The sequence below is a fragment of the Gadus morhua genome, chromosome 13 (assembly GCF_902167405.1).
Source record: "Gadus morhua chromosome 13, gadMor3.0, whole genome shotgun sequence".
Lineage (NCBI taxonomy): Eukaryota > Metazoa > Chordata > Actinopteri > Gadiformes > Gadidae > Gadus > Gadus morhua.
Window position 1 is genome coordinate 7,430,597 of NC_044060.1, and position 18,196 is coordinate 7,448,792.

General features: G+C 46.5%; 1 protein-coding gene across 5 annotated transcripts; it reads right to left on the bottom strand.

The window, feature by feature from the left end:
* Positions 1–326: 326 nt before the first annotated feature.
* Positions 327–17,971, bottom strand: pbrm1 (polybromo 1). 5 transcript variants are annotated; one of them, XM_030375527.1, is made up of 31 exons: positions 17,852–17,971; positions 16,886–17,036; positions 16,667–16,764; positions 16,416–16,563; positions 15,492–15,641; positions 15,074–15,190; positions 14,900–14,968; positions 14,697–14,795; positions 14,525–14,610; positions 14,300–14,385; positions 13,637–13,853; positions 12,986–13,127; positions 12,527–12,621; positions 12,245–12,386; positions 11,795–11,932; positions 11,211–11,319; positions 10,435–11,074; positions 9,775–9,986; positions 9,271–9,456; positions 8,564–8,721; positions 7,855–8,106; positions 7,278–7,423; positions 6,196–6,353; positions 5,518–5,701; positions 4,682–4,883; positions 4,125–4,326; positions 3,646–3,723; positions 3,197–3,322; positions 2,687–2,730; positions 1,368–1,584; positions 327–931 (listed from the first exon to the last, which is right to left on the bottom strand). In XM_030375527.1, the coding sequence occupies exons 2-31, from the start codon at positions 17,024–17,026 to the stop codon at positions 768–770; spliced, it is 4,806 nt and encodes a 1,601-aa protein (XP_030231387.1). In that variant the 5' UTR covers positions 17,027–17,036; positions 17,852–17,971; the 3' UTR covers positions 327–767. The 5 variants fall into 5 exon arrangements, with proteins under 5 accessions (XP_030231387.1, XP_030231389.1, XP_030231386.1 ...); XM_030375529.1 differs by having other exon boundaries at positions 14,300–14,379; positions 17,700–17,963; XM_030375526.1 differs by having other exon boundaries at positions 17,700–17,963.
* Between the last annotated feature and the right edge of the window lie 225 nt (positions 17,972–18,196).

Consider the following 18,196-nt stretch of genomic DNA (forward strand, 5'->3'; position numbering starts at 1 on the left):
GCCAGACACGCCCCTAACACGACACCACCTTTACCTATACGTAAATTATGCATGTTATATGTTCGCTCAAAATATTAGATAGGGCTGCTATACCATCAATATAATTCAATTAGATAGTTCTACTCTGCCATAAATATTATCCGATTAGATATGTCTAACTATACCATACCGATTAGATAGGTCTAATCTGCCATAGATATAATACGATTCGTATGGCCGTATACTAGTGTTGTCATATTTGAGATGAATGAGGAGACGTATTTTCTTCTTTTTCTCTCGATTAGCAATGCATGCATATAAATATCTTAAAAAAATTAAACGTAAAACACAATGTTGTATTTTTTTTACTTTCAAGTCCTTATACAATTAGAAAGGAAGCTACTTTTCAACATAAAAGCCAAATGGCACATTTTCCAGAATGCCATACCATATTTTTGTTGGCATTTGCAAATAAACAATTCAACTAAGACCTTCCGATTTCTTAACATGTGCAAACTTTGACATTTCACCGAACTACAGTCATAACTATAAATGCCCCGGAACGATGAAGCAAAACTGAACCGATTAAACAAAAAGGGCATCGCCACAGCTCACATAAACACCAGCACAACAAGTCAACACAAACAAACACAGTTCGGAATAAACAACAACTAAAACTTTTAGTGAGCGTGACCCTCTTCTGTGTGACAGTGGGAGCAGAGGCTCGGTAAACAACAGTAAACAACAACAACAATAACAACAGCAAGAAGCATGAAGGGGGGGGGGGGCTAGGGGGTGCAGGCGTAGCGGACCGTGAGGCTGTCTCGCAGCATCAGGTCGCGGAGACGCCACAGGGCGTCGGCCATGGTGTTGTGGGCTCCCTTGCTCTTCAGCCAATGGGACGGCAGCCTGGCCTCCTGCTCCTTCGTCAGACGCACGTCACTCTTCCGCGCTGCGAAGCAGAGTTCACGCCAAGCTCGTTTATAATGTATCATATATATTCCATTTTTTATTTTACGATGCTCGTTGATTGTATTCATTCATTCATATGATGCGCCTCGTAATTCAACAAAAAATAATTTATTTTTGGGCCATGCAGCGATTTAAGATGTAAAATCCATACATATTAGGTAATCAGACTTCAATTGTAATACGATACATTTGTGGCAATGCACAGATGTTTTCTTTGTGTTATGAATTTGAACTCAACACGATGGACGCATGGTTATGAAGGCAGGAATCAGAACCTCTCATCAAGACAGAAGAGATGAACACAGAGAAACACACAAGATGGGAGAGACCCTTTCATCTCAACAAACGAGGACTGTAAATAGCCTTCAAAATGTGTCACCGAGTCCTTGAAGGGCGTCTCTCTCCAGCCGTCTCACCTGAGAGGGTCTGGTCCCACTTGCTGACGGTGGGGCACTCTGCAGAGAGCCCCTCGATGTACTTCAGGTAGGCCTCGGAGTGGAGCAGGCGCTGGGGCTTGGGCGGCGGGGCCACGAACATGGGCATGGAGGGCTGCAGCATGGTGTGCTGGCCCTGCTGGCCCTGGGACGCCTGGTAGGGCGGGGGGGCCGCCTGCCCTGACCCCATCGCCCCGGTCTGAAGGGGACAGGTCGCCGTTATTGTTCGCTCTTGAATAACTGTTAGGAATCTAACCTACTTGTAATGTTTTTTTTACCTGACTTAATCTATTCAAATTAATTATTGACATTAGAAGATACTTGAATTACCATGTTGGACTGTTGTTATATTGTGTATATTGTATATATGTATAGATGTATGGAAACCAAATCATGGCTGTTAATTGATTACAGGTTGTTTCAGACCAATCAACAACCAGGGTCCACCATTAAAGGTGTGTTCTTTCACTGTTAAGGTGTGAGACTTGAAAAAGGCCTCAGGCCGAAACGTTGTTCATTAAAATATTATTCGGCATCTGAACAAGAGTGTGCGGTTTCTCTCAACCTGTCCTTATCACATACACGATACCGTGACCAGCACCTCGAAAAAGCTATTATAAATTGGTGTGCGTTGGATTTCTCAACAAAAAGACGCTGTTGAATAAGGAACAGAACATCGGTTCTGGGCATTTTAATAGGGGGAATGGACCGCCAAACCCTGCTGTCTGAAGAACAGTTCAACAGATTCAAGGCAGTACAGTCTAGTGGTTAGGGTGTTGGACTCTCAAACCCCAGCAGGCATCATTAAGGAAGGTGCTTTATTCCTACCTTCTCATTAAAGCTAAACTGTGCCACATTGTAAACAAGCAGTCCCTCAAATGCCTTGCACTTTCACTAAATCTCTGTTTTAGGTAACCTGTTTCACACTTTCAGTGTTTTTACCAAATTCTGCAACAACATTTAGATATGAATGTATTGAAAATCTGTCGTTTAAAGGGGACATATTATACCACCAGGTGTGAGTGTGAGTAGCCTTAAAAGCCGTCTCAAAAATCTGCCCCATATGCCATCACTAGTTGTGGTATAATATGTCCCCTTTAATAAAAATAAGCAGAGTAAGTCATCATTTGAGTGCAGAAACATGCACTGAAAAGTTTAATATTTCTCCCCGGGTAAAATATTCTGCTAAATGACTAATAGTTATTAATGGGCATTATAAAGGTGAACCAAATCGGTTTATAATAAAAAGCTACCAGTCATAAGAAACAGAAGCTTCCCTCCTCTGACTTTACTGCAGTTACCTGAGCTCCATGCGCTCCTTGGGCTCCTCCCATGGTATTCATACCTGCAGGGAAATCAGGCAGAAACACATCACTAGACAACAGAGCACCGTTGTATTATTTCAATTAGGTATAACTAAAGGTACAACAAGAAAATGCATAAAGAAATAACAATACTGTATGAATACAATTTGAAAATGTAGGATGTTTTGGTACCTGTCTATAGAAAGATACAATTCTCCTGTGTGACAACATTGGTAGTAGCGGCTAGCAGTCAACAAATTAATCCTGTGTGTGTGTGTGTGTGTGTGTGCGTGCGTGCGTGCGTGCGTGCGTGCGTGCGTGCGCGTGTGTGTGTGTGTGCGTGTGCGTGTGTGTGTGTGTCTGTGTCAGCACTACTAGTTTCCTTGGCTATTTCAGCGGCACCAAGGACCGTGGCTTATCGGTACAGGGAGCAGGTCAGAAGGGGACTGGCGGACAGAAAGGAAGCCACTGCATGGGACGAGGTCAGGGGGCGGACGCTGCTCTTACCCCAGTGCGCCGATAACTCGTGGTAGCCGTGCCCAAAGGGCAGAAGCATGGGGAGGTAGACAGGTGCTCCCATGCTATGCGATGGCATGACACTCATGCAAAGCATGCCATCCATCGCTGACATACCTTTTATGGGCAAGTGACACAACACAACACAACACAACACAACACAACACAACACAACGCACATGCATTGACACAAAGTGCATGCACGTTAATACATTTATCTCATAAGCACCAGGAAGACAAAATGAATGTGAATGGGTAACAGAGTCGATGAATGAAATGAGCCGACCGGGCGGCACATGAGACATCTAGTAACTAGAAACTAGTAAGCAAAACTAGCGGTACCCTCGCAGGGTTTTGAACAGCACGGCGTGCCTGAAGGCCTGCTGGTTCGTGTGCTAGTTTTTGTGTCGAGGTGGTGTCACTGCCTCTACTTGGGGTACCTGCTCTGGGTATCCCTAGTGCCTGCTGCAACGCCGCCCTCTCACGCTCCTGCTGCTCGGCGACCTTCGCTGCTCGCTCTGCAAGACAACATGCGTACATACGTGTATCGGTTTTGAGGAAAACACATTTGTTCCGACAATATTTGCACCCGCGGTATTGGCCCCCAACCAGATAGCATATATTTGTATATGGATAGACAGGCATGGTCCATAAACATAATTCAAGAGAGGCTAATTCGAATACAGTGGTGTATAATTATTTTATTTTAATTGATATTAATAACATTTAGCAGATGCTTTTAATACAAAGTGATTTACAAAAAGTACATTTCTCAGAAGAAAGCGAAACAACAATATATCGCTGCCACTGCCGTAAGGATTTCTATTTATATATATTTATATGTTTGTTCATCATTACTCTTCCCATTTCTGCGTGTCTGCAGTTGCACAGAAAATGCACAGAAGACCCTTCTCCTCACCCTCATATTCGGCCTTCTTGGAGCCCTCCAGGTTCCTCCACTCGGTGCCCACCAGCCGGCTCAGCTCCCCGAAGGAGAAGTCGGGGTGCCGGGCCTTGATGACGGCCCGCATCTCGCTGCTGAACAGGATGTAGCCGCTCATGTTGATCTTCCTCTTGGAGCCCTCCTTCTTCGAGAGCCCCTTGATGGACTTTGGCGTTGACTGAAAATGAGGGAGACACTTTCTGAGGACTGTGATGAGGGAAAGATCTGCAATCGCTAAGAAGGCAATAGTATGTCAATGGTCAGATGTTTCAAAGACAAAAGACGTGTCGACTCATGAGAGAGAGAGAGAGAGAGAGAGAGAGAGAGAGAGAGAGAGAGAGAGAGAGAGAGAGAGAGAGAGAGAGAGAGAGAGAGAGAGAGAGAGAGAATCAATGTGTTGGATGCAGCTCAACAATGAAACATGGTTCAACCCAAGAAAAAAAGAGTTTGAAAGGCAATTGGTAGCGGACGAGAGAACAGCTGATCTGAACAGCTGATTATACCCTGGTGGCCCGGTTATCTGAGTAGCAGACCTGTGGAGGAGTGTAGGGCATGATGTCCATGTCACTGGACAGGGAGCGCTGCAGTTGGGGCAGGGATTGGTCGGCCAGGTCTATGTCGTCCTCTCCCAGGTCCTCCAGCTCTTCGTCCGTCATGTCTGCGAACTTTGCCTCCAGCTCCTCGATCTTCTTGTCCAGCAGTGGGGAGGGTTCCTTCTGGGGCACGATGAGCTTCCTGTGAAGGACACATTATTCTTCAGGGGCCCATAAGTAGGACATTTCACGGTGAACCTGTAGTCTTCGCTTCTGAAAGTAACATATGCTTACAGAAAGATTCACCAGGGCTAGCTTGAATGTATTTGGGCTGCTCCATTGGTAGAGGATGGCATTAAAGGTAGAGTAGGCAATGGAGAAACCAGCCAGAGTAAGCTAGATCTTTTTGCATTTTCATATACGAAAAAAGGGTTAAAGAAAACAAACACTCCCTTCTGGCATATCTCCTGTTGCTGTAGCAACAGGTGTGTGCAGCCTTGTGGAAGGCTCTTGTCAGGCCAATGAGTGCACGGGCAGAGTGAACGCAGGTAATCGGGTAGGTAGATCGAGAGACAGGTAGGGCTTTTTCTTGTCGGAGCATTTGATTGATTTATTTCTGTCAGGATGTAAAGCGAATTTCAACCAATGTGTCAAAAAAATGCTTCTAAAAAATAATGGCCCACCCTAGCTTTAACACAACCGGGGTCAGGGGTTGGGCTCCCACACAGGAAACCCAGGCTAAGAACCTACGCTCTCACAGTATCGTGACTTCGAATGCAAGCATCCACCAAAACGACGCCAGCGTGACCCAAGAACCACCCAGAGGAGCGTCTGACCTGAAGTAGTAGGTCTCGTCCTCCACCACCTTGGCCGACAGCGGGAAGCGCTTCAGGCCCTTGAACTTCTTGATCTGCTTCTCCGTCTCGATGTAGCGGCTCTCGCACAGCAGCACGTCGTCCTCGGGTACCTCGGTGGGCCGGCAGGAGAGGTACTCCTTGAAGGAGGACACTGCACACTTCCCTTCAAAACAACAACAGCGGCAGCAAAACGTCATGGAAAACAACAGTGAGTCAGGACTCGAGTGTCAATGGAATAATCTGCCACCTGTAAGCAGGGAGGCTGACTCTGTCGAGCTCCTCAAAGCGAAGCTCAAGACGTAGCTCTACAGCCTTTCGTTTGGAGCACAGGGATTCGAAAACGATGCTGATGTGATGCGAAGATCGATGCGTGTTTGTTTGTGCCTTTGTTCGTGAAGTAAGTAAACTAGCGTGTTGCGGTGACTGTGAGTGGATGCCTGGACTCTCCTTACGGTTAATATGCCAGCATCCCATCATCGATTTATTGGAAAATAAAAACAGCCCTTTTGGGGGCTTGGGTCAGGGGGGGAGGGTCATAGATATTTGGCCTGTTAAGCCCTTTGAGACTGTAATGGTGATGAAGGGCTATACAAATACAATTGAATTGAACTTGTGGTGCGTGACGTGAGGTGGACGGGGGGGGGCGTGGGAGGCTACCGATGACGCAGGTCAGGGGACAGGCCTCCTCCAGGTTGCTGAGGAACACCTCCTTCTTGTAGAACATCTTGGTGGGCTCGTGCTCCGTCTCCTCCGGGTGGATGAAGATGGGCCCGAAGAAGTACGCCGCGCCGTCCCGCACCCACAGCTTCTCCACCCTGTGGAGAGGACGGATGGATGGAGGCAAATGTGACGTAGGTACAACAAGTGTAACCCTTCCTCTTAACCTCGGCAGCGGTCGCTTGTGTCTGACACATGCTTTTTATTCATATGAAATGATGACACATTACTGTAGGCTTCACACTTCACGCTTATAGGGAGCAAAGAATTAAGGGTATAGCTTAAATGTCTGTAGGGCTGGGCGATTAATCAAATTTTGATCGCGATTTCGATTTTAGTGCCAAACGGTCACAATATTAACATAATCGAGTTTTTCGATTATTTTTTTTAAATATTTTTTCAAGGTTTTATAGAAAGTGCAGAACAGCTGGATACATATCTGTATATCATTTTAGATTGTAAACATTTTTTTGACCATTTTGTGTATTTTTTCGAGGGGGAATTTCAAAGTTCTCAGTTACAAAGATTTTTTTGGGAGAGACATTCTGAATAAATACAACATAATTGTTTGAATAATCGCGATTTCAATATTGACCAAAATAATCGTGATTATGATTTTCCCCATAATCGAGCAGCCCTAGTCTGTATACAAATAATATTCTCTCCTTTATTATTGTGTTAAATGTTCCTGATTGTGTGAAATCTTCTAAAAATGTAAAGCACTTTGAGCTGCATTCTGTGTATGAAAGGTGCTATACAAATAAAGTTGTATTATTATTATTATCATTATAGGCCGATAGACAGAGCTGGTGCGCTGACTGGCTCTTGTTGTTAAGAGCCAATCCGCCAAGAGCTGCTTCCCTTGATAGATCTTTCTCCAGGCAGCATGTAGCTTTCATCAGATGAATGCAAACTTCCCAACTGTGGCGACAGCGCATGCATACTGACAACGTGTCAACCAAAGGTGTCCCACCCCACTTCCACAGACCAGTATCAGACAATGAAAGCCGCAGTCGGCGTACCTGCCCACATGGTGGCGCACCAGTCCGTGGGAGCCGATGTAGACGCAGTCGCCCACTTTGAGCCACATGTTGTTGTAGCAGAGCTGCTCGTAGTACTGGCAGCCAGGCTCCCCATTGGTCACGTCCACGGTGACGTCTTCCCTATCCTGCAGGCACACACACACACACACACACACACACACACACAAGAACATGCCCACAAACACACACACACACACACACAAACACAAGCACACAGGAACACACACACACACACACACACACACACACACACACACACACACACACACACACACACAGGAACACACACACACAAGAACACGCCCACAAACACACACACACACACACAAGAACATGCCCACAAACACACACACACACACACACACACACACACACACACACACACACACACACACACACACACACACACACACACACACACACACACACACACACACACACTGTTAGTGTGGAAATGTCACAATTCCTTACACACAGACACGCACATGTTTCAGACTGTTTTCAGGGACGTGAACGTCATCCACGTCCCCCCCGGACACCTCTCATCCGACCTCACCTTGTCAGCGTCGGCGTCCGTCGTCTTGCTCTCCTCCGTCACCTCCGGGGGCTTCTCGTCGCGCTTCGGCGCGAACATGGAGGCCACGCGCACGACCGGCAGAGGTATGTCTCTGGGTACGAAGCGCACGGCGTTCAGCGGCGACGTCCACATCTTGATCTTCTTGAAGGCCTTGGCCTTGGCCGAGTAGCGCGACTCGCACACGTAGACGTCCTCCGCCCTGAAGCCCTCCGGGTGGAGTTTGAAGTACTCCTGACCGGTGGGGGGGGGCAGACACATGGTGGTCACGAAACGGTAGGGCTGTGCAATTGATCGAATTTTGATTGCGACTTCGATTCATGGTCTAAACAATCTCCAAATAAATATAATCGAGTTTCAACGATTAAAAAAAAAAAATTAAGTACTTTTATTTTATTCATTGAATGTTTTATAGACATTGCAGCTGGATGTATATTTGTACATTCTTTTCTATTTTAACATTTAGAACATTATTTTAAGGGGAAATGTCAAAGTTCGCAGCTACAAAGTGTTTTTTTTTGGAGAGAAATGCAGAACAAATACATCATGTTTTCAAACTCAAAAATAATCGTTTGAATAATCGGGATTCAATATTGACCAATAAATCGTGATTATGATTTTTTCCATAATCTAGCAGATTGATGGGTGGAGGCGATCAACTAAGTGCAGAAAGGGTTGGTCTGGAGCATACCTTGACAAACATGACCACGCACTTGCCCAGGATCTTGCTGACGGGGGCTTTGTTGTAGAAGTCACTCTTGAAGACCTCTTTCTCCAGGAACTTCCGGGTGGCGAGGTGAAAGGTCTCGTTGGGCCGGTAGAACCAGCAGCCGTACATCCACTGTTCACCTGCAATCACAACCTCTTGAGGGGGATCGAGTTCTATCTGCTATTGAATGCAACATTTAAATGAGGCTGTCCAAGTCTACCAATTCACATGCACTATGGAAAGGTTGTTTGTGTCTTTTTTTTATGTGAGAAAATTAAATAATAGAGTAGAGCAACAATTAGTAAATTTATTTCATAAAAAAGACACAGACTACAGTGGTCAAGTTTCTGGTTGAACATGTGTCCTGTACAATTTTTTATATAATAGGGATTTATGTGGACAAAATAAATTTGTATATAATAAAAAAAAATATATATATATCGATTGGACGACGCTTTTAACAAGGTGTCTTACAATACTGTTTGTCTGTACAATCCAAACAGGAAACTAACCCCTTAACCCTGGCAGGAACAGGCCAGACCATGTTCAACCAGAAACCTGACCACTGTAGTGGTGGTAGTCCAGTACCTCAACTAGGATACCTATTCTTGATATGAACGAGAGACACTGGGGGAAACCCCCGTCGGCCACACACAGACACTGCACCCCGTCGCCAGGAGGGAACCCACCGGTGTGGTCCTGCCACAGGCGCTCGATGCAGATGATGTGTGGCTGCAGGGTGGTCTCAGAGGACTCCACGTACACGTAGTCCCCCACGCGGTACAGGCTGTCCTTGAAGCTGCAGTCCTGGCTGTACGTGCGCTGCTGGCCCGACAGCCAGGACCCCCCAACGGGCTCCTCGCTCTTCTCTGCTTCTGGAGGATGCACAACAGGACTTAAAGCAGGGGATCTGCATTGAAGTCCCCATGTGGACTCACTAGGCACACGAGAATCGGGGGATAGAACCGTCCATCCACCCACTGTGAGAAGATTATTCATTTGCTTTACCTCTGGAGAATCTTCTGCCAAACTTTGTGCATCGGCACACTTTTAAACCTCTAACATTTCGACCGTCTAAGGCTGGGCGATTCTATCGATCGTGACTATGGGGCAGTTCACACGATAATGATAAATATCACAATATATTTATGAATTAAAAATATCAAAACTGAACTGGCCCTGCACCGGCCTACCCTTTTTCTCCTCCTCCCTCTTCAGCTTGTCCTCCTCAAACTCCTTGGGCAGCTTCCTCTTCTTCTCCTTCTCCACGTCGCCGTGCAGGTGCTTGGAGGTGTAGCTGAGCGCCGGTGACAGCAGGATCTCTCCGTTCTTGCACAGCTCGTCCCGGATGCGGATGAAGAACTGCTGCAGCTCCACGGCGTCCTCGAAGATCTCCGAGTCCGTCCTGGGGAGGGCAACGCGAGCACTGAGTTCATTTCAGGGTTTACTCTCCGGGAGCGGAGAGTCACCGTAACGCTCATCTCATGGGCTCAATACGTGCTCAAGGAGAGGTACAGAGGCCAGTACTTTTCACATGGAGAGGAAGAGGTTCGCCATACATGAAGGGGATAGTTGAGGGGCAACAAAGGGGGTGAAGGGGGCTTTTAACAGTCATAAAACCCAACATTTTCCAAAGGGAGAAACTCCTTCAAATACCACCTGCGACACAGAATATTCAAGTTTGTTTAAGTTAGTAGAACCATACGCTAAAGAAGGTATAGTCGAACCCTAAAGTAATTATGATCAAACGCTAAAGAAGGTTCAGTCAAACACCAAAGTTACTATAGTCCTAAAATAAGTGATTAATCAACACACAATTGACTGAGGGACGATGAGGAGCGCGCCGCCTATACCTGTGCATCCGACGGGCCTTCTCCAGCACCTCGAACATGTGGTCCTGGAACACGTCCAGCCTCTTGTAGCGGCCGCGGTCCACGTTGGCCCGGACGATCTCGAAGTTGAGCCGGGGCTTCTCGGGCCCGGCGGGGTCCAGCGCGGGGATCTCGGCCAGGGAGTCGCTGTAGCAGCGGCCCTCGTCGTCCTGGTGGCCCAGCACCGACACGAACAGGCTGCGGATCAGCTCCTGGATCAGCCGCGGCACGTCGGGCGCGCCCGAGTCCTCGCCGCCCTCCAGGTCCCGCCGGGTCTCCAGGAGCACGCGGTGCAGCATGAGCGCGTCGCGGTAGATCAGCGACTCGGGCTCGTTGTAGGTGCACGCGTTGTTGAACATGAGCACCAGGTCTTCCACCAGCGCGTCCACGTCCTGGTACTTGTTGGCCAGCATGTGGCTCTTGACCTTCTCCATGTCCACGGGCTTCTTGATGGCCAGGTAGTAGTCGGGCAGCTCGGCGCGCGAGGGCAGCCGCAGGAAGATGGTGCTGAGGCGACGGCCGCGCTTGTCCGTGAAGTTCTTCACGGCCTCGTACAGCTCGCTCAGCTTCTGCTGCAGCGGCGTCAGGTACTTGGACTTCTTCAGGGTCAGGCTGTTCTTCCCTGGGGTGGGGGGGGCAACAAGGGGGGCGTCTGTGAGAGGGAGGCGGGACTTTGGGGATACACACATGGGGATCAGTGATTTGTTGATGTGTGAGGGATGGGTTATCTTGAGTCGACCGCAGGTTCTCTGACGTACTTATCTTTAACTTAGGGGTGATCATCATGTCATCGTCGTCGATCGACGGGCCCAGATCTCTTCTCCGGTCCTTCAGGATCTTCTCCAGGACGTCGGCGTCGTTGTAGACCTGGATTTGAATGAACGCACGGGTTTGACCCATTTCCATACAAAGAAGAAGAATTAAAGGAAAAAGCAATGCCCCTTTGACTTCCCAAAGGCAACCCTTGAGACCAATAAACAGATTGAACATCAAATCGAACTGTCAAGAGACTCCAGACCCATCTTTCATCAGGGATGCACTGAGAAAGACCCACGTATAGCGATTTGCAAAAATTGCAATGCCTTGATTTTAATGAAGTTATTACACAGTCATAGCCATAAATGCATGGTACTAATAATAATAATAATTGGCATAATAATTATTTTTCGGTTTTCGGTTTTCGGCCTTGGTTTCCTCATTTTCTGTTTTCGGTTTTGGCCAAGAATTTTCATTTCGGTGCATCTCAATGTCAGAAAATGGCATGAAGACAAATTGCATTACAAAACAAGAACCACCTCAACAACAACCAACACAACCACAACAACAACCACAGCGGCCAGACCTGGGAGCCCTCCTCGTTGTAGTGGCGTGCGTTGCGGAACATCAGCCTCATGTCCTCCATCAGGGCGTCCTCGCTGGTGTACTTGTCGTTGCGGATGTTGTGCTCCACCGTACGCAGGTCCATGGGCTCCAGGATCACCTTGGAGTGTGTGTGTGGGGGGGGGGGGAGAGGAAGAGTCAGTGTGTTGTGGAAACATAGTCCCGGTACCGTCCTGCAGAGGGTGCTATAGTGTAAAGTGTATTCTCCTATAGAGGAGCTTAATCAAATAGTGTTTCATGTAAAAAAAAAAAAAAACCATCAAAACCCTGACGTTAAACCACATAAACGATAGAATCACACTAAAATGACATCATTCTGGAACAATCGCAATTCATACAAAATTGCTACATTTTCAGAATCGAGACATACAACGTACCGTGCGCTGAGCCCCCTGGGGATCCCCAGCCCTACCTTGTAGTAGTCGGGGTAGTCCTTCTTGGAGGGCTTGACCATGAAGAGGTCACATAGCCGGCGGCCCGTGGGCGGGTCCCGTGCCTCGGTCACCGCGATGAACAGCGTGCGCATGCGGTTCTTCTTGGTGTTCTTCTTGTACCTGCACGACCCAAAACGGCCCGTTTGGTTTTCCTCCCATGAGAAGGTTCTACCAGTCAGAGGTTCACTGAATAACACACGGCACAACGTGAGCTCGCTGTTGAGAGATGACCAGGTGACATGTGACGCGGCGCAGCCTACATTTTCCTCTTTGAGCTGACGCTGTCGCAGAGGGACGACGACAGCATGCTGTCCCCTTCGTCGTCGTCTCGCCGCAGGAGCTCCTTCTTCTTCATCTGGACAGAGGAAGGCCGTCTCGTCACATGTGTTGAAACCCATGTCAATGCATCCTAATTTACTGTATGTAGTCACATGTGTTGGGACTACATACGGTGCATTTAGATGCATCGGTCAATTTTTTATCAATTAACAATTAATGTAATTACTATATATATCTATAGGACAACTCTGTACATTAAATTCGATTACTCACATTTTGCAGGGAGAAAAAAAATGTTATTTTTACAATAAATGATCAACTGATGATTACAAGTCGTTCATGTTAAAGGATTGACAACAAAATGCGTTTTGTCGTCCACGTCAGCTACGCTACGATACCCGCCGTGAGGAGGAGGAGGGCGGAGGTGGGTGGAGGCACACCTGCTGGATGTGCTGCAGCTTCAGCGCCCTCTTGTAGATGGAGGAGTGGGGCACGTTGAAGCGCTTGCCGTTCTCCAGCATGCGCGTCAGGTCGCTGTCCAGGTGCTCCAGGCTGTCGTACTCGTTGCTCTTCATCTTGTTCCTGTGGGGAAGCACTGCCGCTCACATTTTGGGAAGGAGGGAGGGGGGGGGGCGGGGGGGGGGGGGTGGGGCAGGAATACTCTACTGTACAGCGAGTGTATGGGGACGTGAACACAAAAATAAAATGGAAACAAAAGAGAACAGGTGGTTGAAAAGGAAACCTTAAAGAAAATATGGATTCAAATGAGATAGGAGTCGGATTTTTGAAACGTGCCCCGGTTGGAGCGAAATAGAATGATCGGAAGGAAGTACAGGAATTACAATTTCCTGAATATAAATGACATCAATGTCGATGAGAGAAAAACAGCACAGGAAAAAGACCATTCCTATTCTTCTATCTTTTTTTATCTGATATTCTACAATCAGGTAGGAACTTGTTCGCACAGACCCGATGAATAGGACATCAGTTGCTCATTAGAAACCTCGAAAAGCCTTGGCTTCTCCTTATGGTTATGGTTCTCCTCATGAACCGGGCTCAGTGGCCACCGTCACCCAGCGGGCCCACGGTACCTGATCTGGTGCAGGCAGATGGGCTGCCCGATCTGCTGGTAGTAATCGGGGTAGTCCTTCCTGGAGGGGAGCTGCAGGAAGGGCTCCGAGATCAGCTGGCCCTGGCTGTTGCGGCCCCCCCGCACCGCCTCGTACAGCTGGAAGATGGGGTTGCTCATGTCCATGTTGGAGTGGATGCCCTCGGCCTCCGACTCCCCCTCGTCGTAGTGGACCGACCCTGAGGCAGGTGGAACATGCCGGAACGGAGACATAAGGGAGTTAAGAGACTGCAGTGTTCTAATTTAACACATCAAATATCCAATGCACCACAACTGTGTGCTGCAAGTACCGGTAATTCGTTTTTTGCACATAAGAATAATAATACGTTTTATTTATAACGCACTTTACCTAAACGTAATGACCTCAAAGTGCTACAATGCACATTAAAAGAAATACAACATAAAAGACTAACTAGATTAAAAAGAAAAAAAACTGTGAAAAAAGAATCATCTAAAGTAGCGGTTTAGCAAAAGGCTTTTCTAAAAAGATTGGTTTTTAGGCCTTTTTTAAAATAATCCATGTCTGTGGGGCCCTCAGATGGTCAGGGAGAGCATTCCACACATGACATGCTAGAATCTACGACTGCTACAGGTTCAATCATCTCCAGACAGCCCAGAGAAGTACCAGAGAGAATGCCTTCCTCGTCGCTTTCATACTGCAGGGCCATGGTGATCGCAGAGAGACGGTCACCCTGGGTGGAACGTCTGTTCCTGCCGGCGGTGGGAGAGAGGACAGAGAGAGAGCTGCTTCAGCACACTGGGGGAGAAGCTGGCAGACTAGGGGAGAGCAGGGGTGACTTTGGGAGTGTCTGGGTGACTTCCAGAGATGCAATGCCTTTTCCCTGTTTACCTGATGCGTATGCTGGACTTGGTGGGCTCCGCGTGGTCCATGTCCGCCTTCTTCTGCGCAAATAACTTTTTGATGGTGTTTGCATCCTTGAGAAGAAGACAGTTTTATACGGGAGACGGATAGATACAGAAACAGACTGACAGAGAAACAGATGGATAGATGGACAAGATACCTTAAAAACTTGTGATCCTGGCTCGTTGTAATTCTTGGCATTTTTGGTGAGTAAATCAATGTCTTTCGCCATGGCACTCACACTTCGGTAGTTACCCATCTAAAAAACCACATTATAATGTATGCTCATGGGTTGATATGTGTTGAACATTTGTTTGAGCATAGCCTTGATCCAAGCTTCATAGAGAACATGTTAACACTGACCTGAATCTTTTGAGCGATGATCCTCAGATCGATTGGGTCTTTAATGATGGCGTAATAGTCTGGGTATTGCTGGGAAAAACACACAGCGGCGGTGTCAAAAGCATTGCCGTTGGGTGTACAACACATAACCCCATGGTCCTATCACAAAGCATTCTACTGGAGGGAGGCCTGTACCACTTTGGAGGGCAGCTTCTGGAACAGCTCGCTGACCAGGCGGCCCGTGGGCTCCGTGTGGGAGACCACCGCCTCCAGGAGGTGCTCCAGGTGCTCCTTCAGGCAGGACGGGGTGCTCTGCACGCAGGGAACAGACGGCATTCATGGCGCAAACTACCCCACACTGGCTTACTCACACATGCACAGTCACAGTTTTCATATTCTTATATTAATTGAGCTAATAGAAAATAATAACAGGGATAGTGTATTGGCTTGCGTTTGGTCCAGCCTTAAGAAAGATCCCTAAAGCGGGCAAAATATACCCAGCTAACACACACGAAAGGGAGTTCCGCGCTTTCATAAAAGCGTCTGCTAAATGACGCTAACGATACTAATCCTCACTATCAACAATGTTAAAGCTGGTCTGCATGAGCTTCACCTCGTCCTCAGTCTGTCCTCCAGCGGTGTCCTGTGCATCGTAACCTTCCTCCTCATCATCCTCATAGTCCCCCCGCTGAACAAACTCATTCTTGGTGCGCATGTAGAGGTCCCACAGTTTACACGCAGCCCGATGCTCTGGGCTGTCTGCCTGCACAGACGTTAGAGCATATTCACTGGTTAACCATGCCACCGTTTACATCTTTAACCATTTATATATGTAGCTAGATGTAGATAAGATAACTTTAGGAAACCTCATTAGGCATGTATTCACTATTCTTACATTTTGCTTGTTTTGTGTTGCTTATCATGCACAACACACCTAAAAGCGGTGTTAAAGTAGCAGTGTGTAAGATTGAACCTCCAAGTTAGTAGGCCAGACACTTTCACAGTGAATAAATGCAATAACAGTGTTCAGTCTACTGCAACTTTGGGACGCAAACTAGCGTAGCTCAGCTAGCTGGTTGGTGTGAGTGGGAGGGCTTTGTGGATTGTTGACAGTACGATTCTTGTAAACAAAGAGAGAAGAACAGTCTGGGCAGCATTTTTTATTGGTAGAATATATAATAGGATTTGAATTTATTGATAACATTATTGAAATCACTATCGATCAGCACTGACGAGAGGTTAATTTAAGCTGTGATCTAGTTTAAGTGTTGCACAATGCTACTTTAATTGTCACCCAATATTTATGCTGGTCTAACTTTAAACATATATTGTTAGCTTGTAGTGGGTTTTAGCATTAATACATTGTTAGTTGTTATCTTGTAATAGGTTTTAATATAAATATATTGTTTATGTTATTTGTGACCTTGTAATATGTTTTAACATAAATATATTGTTATTTATAACCTTACAATAGGTTTAAGCATAAATATTTATCATACATATTAGGATTTAACATACACATATCATTAGTTGTTACCTTGTAATAAGTTTTAGCGTTGTTGAACAAGAGTTGAAAATCACTGGTGATTTGCTCAACGTCGTCGTACTCCTCCATCTTCAGCTTCTGCTGGATCTTCATCATGTCTATGGGCTGGGACACCACGTGGTAGTAGTCGGGTTGGTTCCTTTCACACAGGGCCAACCCAACATTAAGTCTGGAATACAATACTGAAACAGAGCTCCAGAGAAAAGAAGGGCTCGTCGATATTACAAAGTCATCGTTGTTACCTTCTTTTAGGGGCTCTGATGAAGAGCTCACATAGCATCCTACCCTGGTCATCCTTGTAGTCTCTGACGGTGTTGTATAGTTCATGACACACAGCAATCTGCAAGGCAAGGGCCATGTGGTAAAATGGATGGACATCATAAACTACTACCAATCCCATTTTTTAAGCATAATTTGGTTGAACAATGCATTTTTAGCTAGATATGTGAAAGTCACTTTACAGGATCAACTGTTGGAATGCTCGATATACGTCTCCTCTTTCTTCCCGCTGAAGACACCAACAATGACGGTTGGCTGTCTTCAAAATCTCCCCCGCTGACGCTGCTGGAAGGTGACGAGGTCCTCTTCTTTTTCAAGGCCATGGCAGAAGCCCTGAGGACAAATCAAAGTGTCATGTCAGGATAAAAGAAAATAATGATGCGTCTGTTGGTTAAATAGCGATGATAACAGTTTGGGTGGTCATTTTTGTATGATGACTTATTTCCGTAAGTCGTCTTGACATCAACATCAACAGAGTGGCGACGCCTTGGCTGCATTATTATCAATGTTGAGTGAGCAATTTAGACCACCTGTGGCTGCATAAGCAGTAGATCTTCTTTGTTGCTTGCATTGGGCCTATTTTTATCTAGTGGGTATTGATAAAACGGTTTTTAATCAATGAAATATATAGAGGGCCCTATGTTCAGTACCATTTTTTAAGGTCCCTAATATTTTAGTAGATGGCCTGTTCTTTACCTCCGAACGATTTTCGTTTGTTTAACGAAAATCACTGTAAAGCACTGTTGAATAAATGACATACAGCAGTGGAGGGGAGCTACGTAAACGTTTGCCCCGAGGACCCACAGCGCGGTAACCGCGCCAGGGGTTTAAATGTTCACACCTGTCAAACTCGAACTGTCCCTGCTCCTCACATCAGCACCACAGAAGCCGACCATCAGACGGACCACTACGTCGAGGTGCAAAATCCTCTCAACTCGTCTTTTTCGCTCTATATGACCATTGCAAAACAGTGCGCAAAGTGTTTCATACACTTACACAGTAGTAATGTTTCCCTTTTTCTTTGATAATCAGCTAAGGCTGGCTAGGGTTAGCATGTGATGGTGAGACAAAGGTATCCCGATGAGCGGATGATTCACAACATGACATCGCCGAAACTGGATGGCTTTGCTCCCCGAGTGGGGACCTACCTTTACTGTGTGCGTTACAGCGCTCACAATATCAGTACCATTTGAAAGTTGAAAGCTTATAATATATCGATTAGGTGATAGGCTAGCGTGAAGCGCGCGGTTATACAGCCACCACTTCCGTTTCGATGCATCAAACTTTCACAATAAAATACTTGCTAAAATTGGGTAAACTGAGTTGTTGAAACAGACACTGATTTTAATTACAAAAAGGCAGTACGGTTTTACTTTAACATATAAAATATTATACGATTAAAGAAGTGAAACATTTTCTTATACCACACGTTGGGATATGGAGGTTGACAGCCAGTCAGTGTTCATCTAATAACACAATTATCATTTAAACAA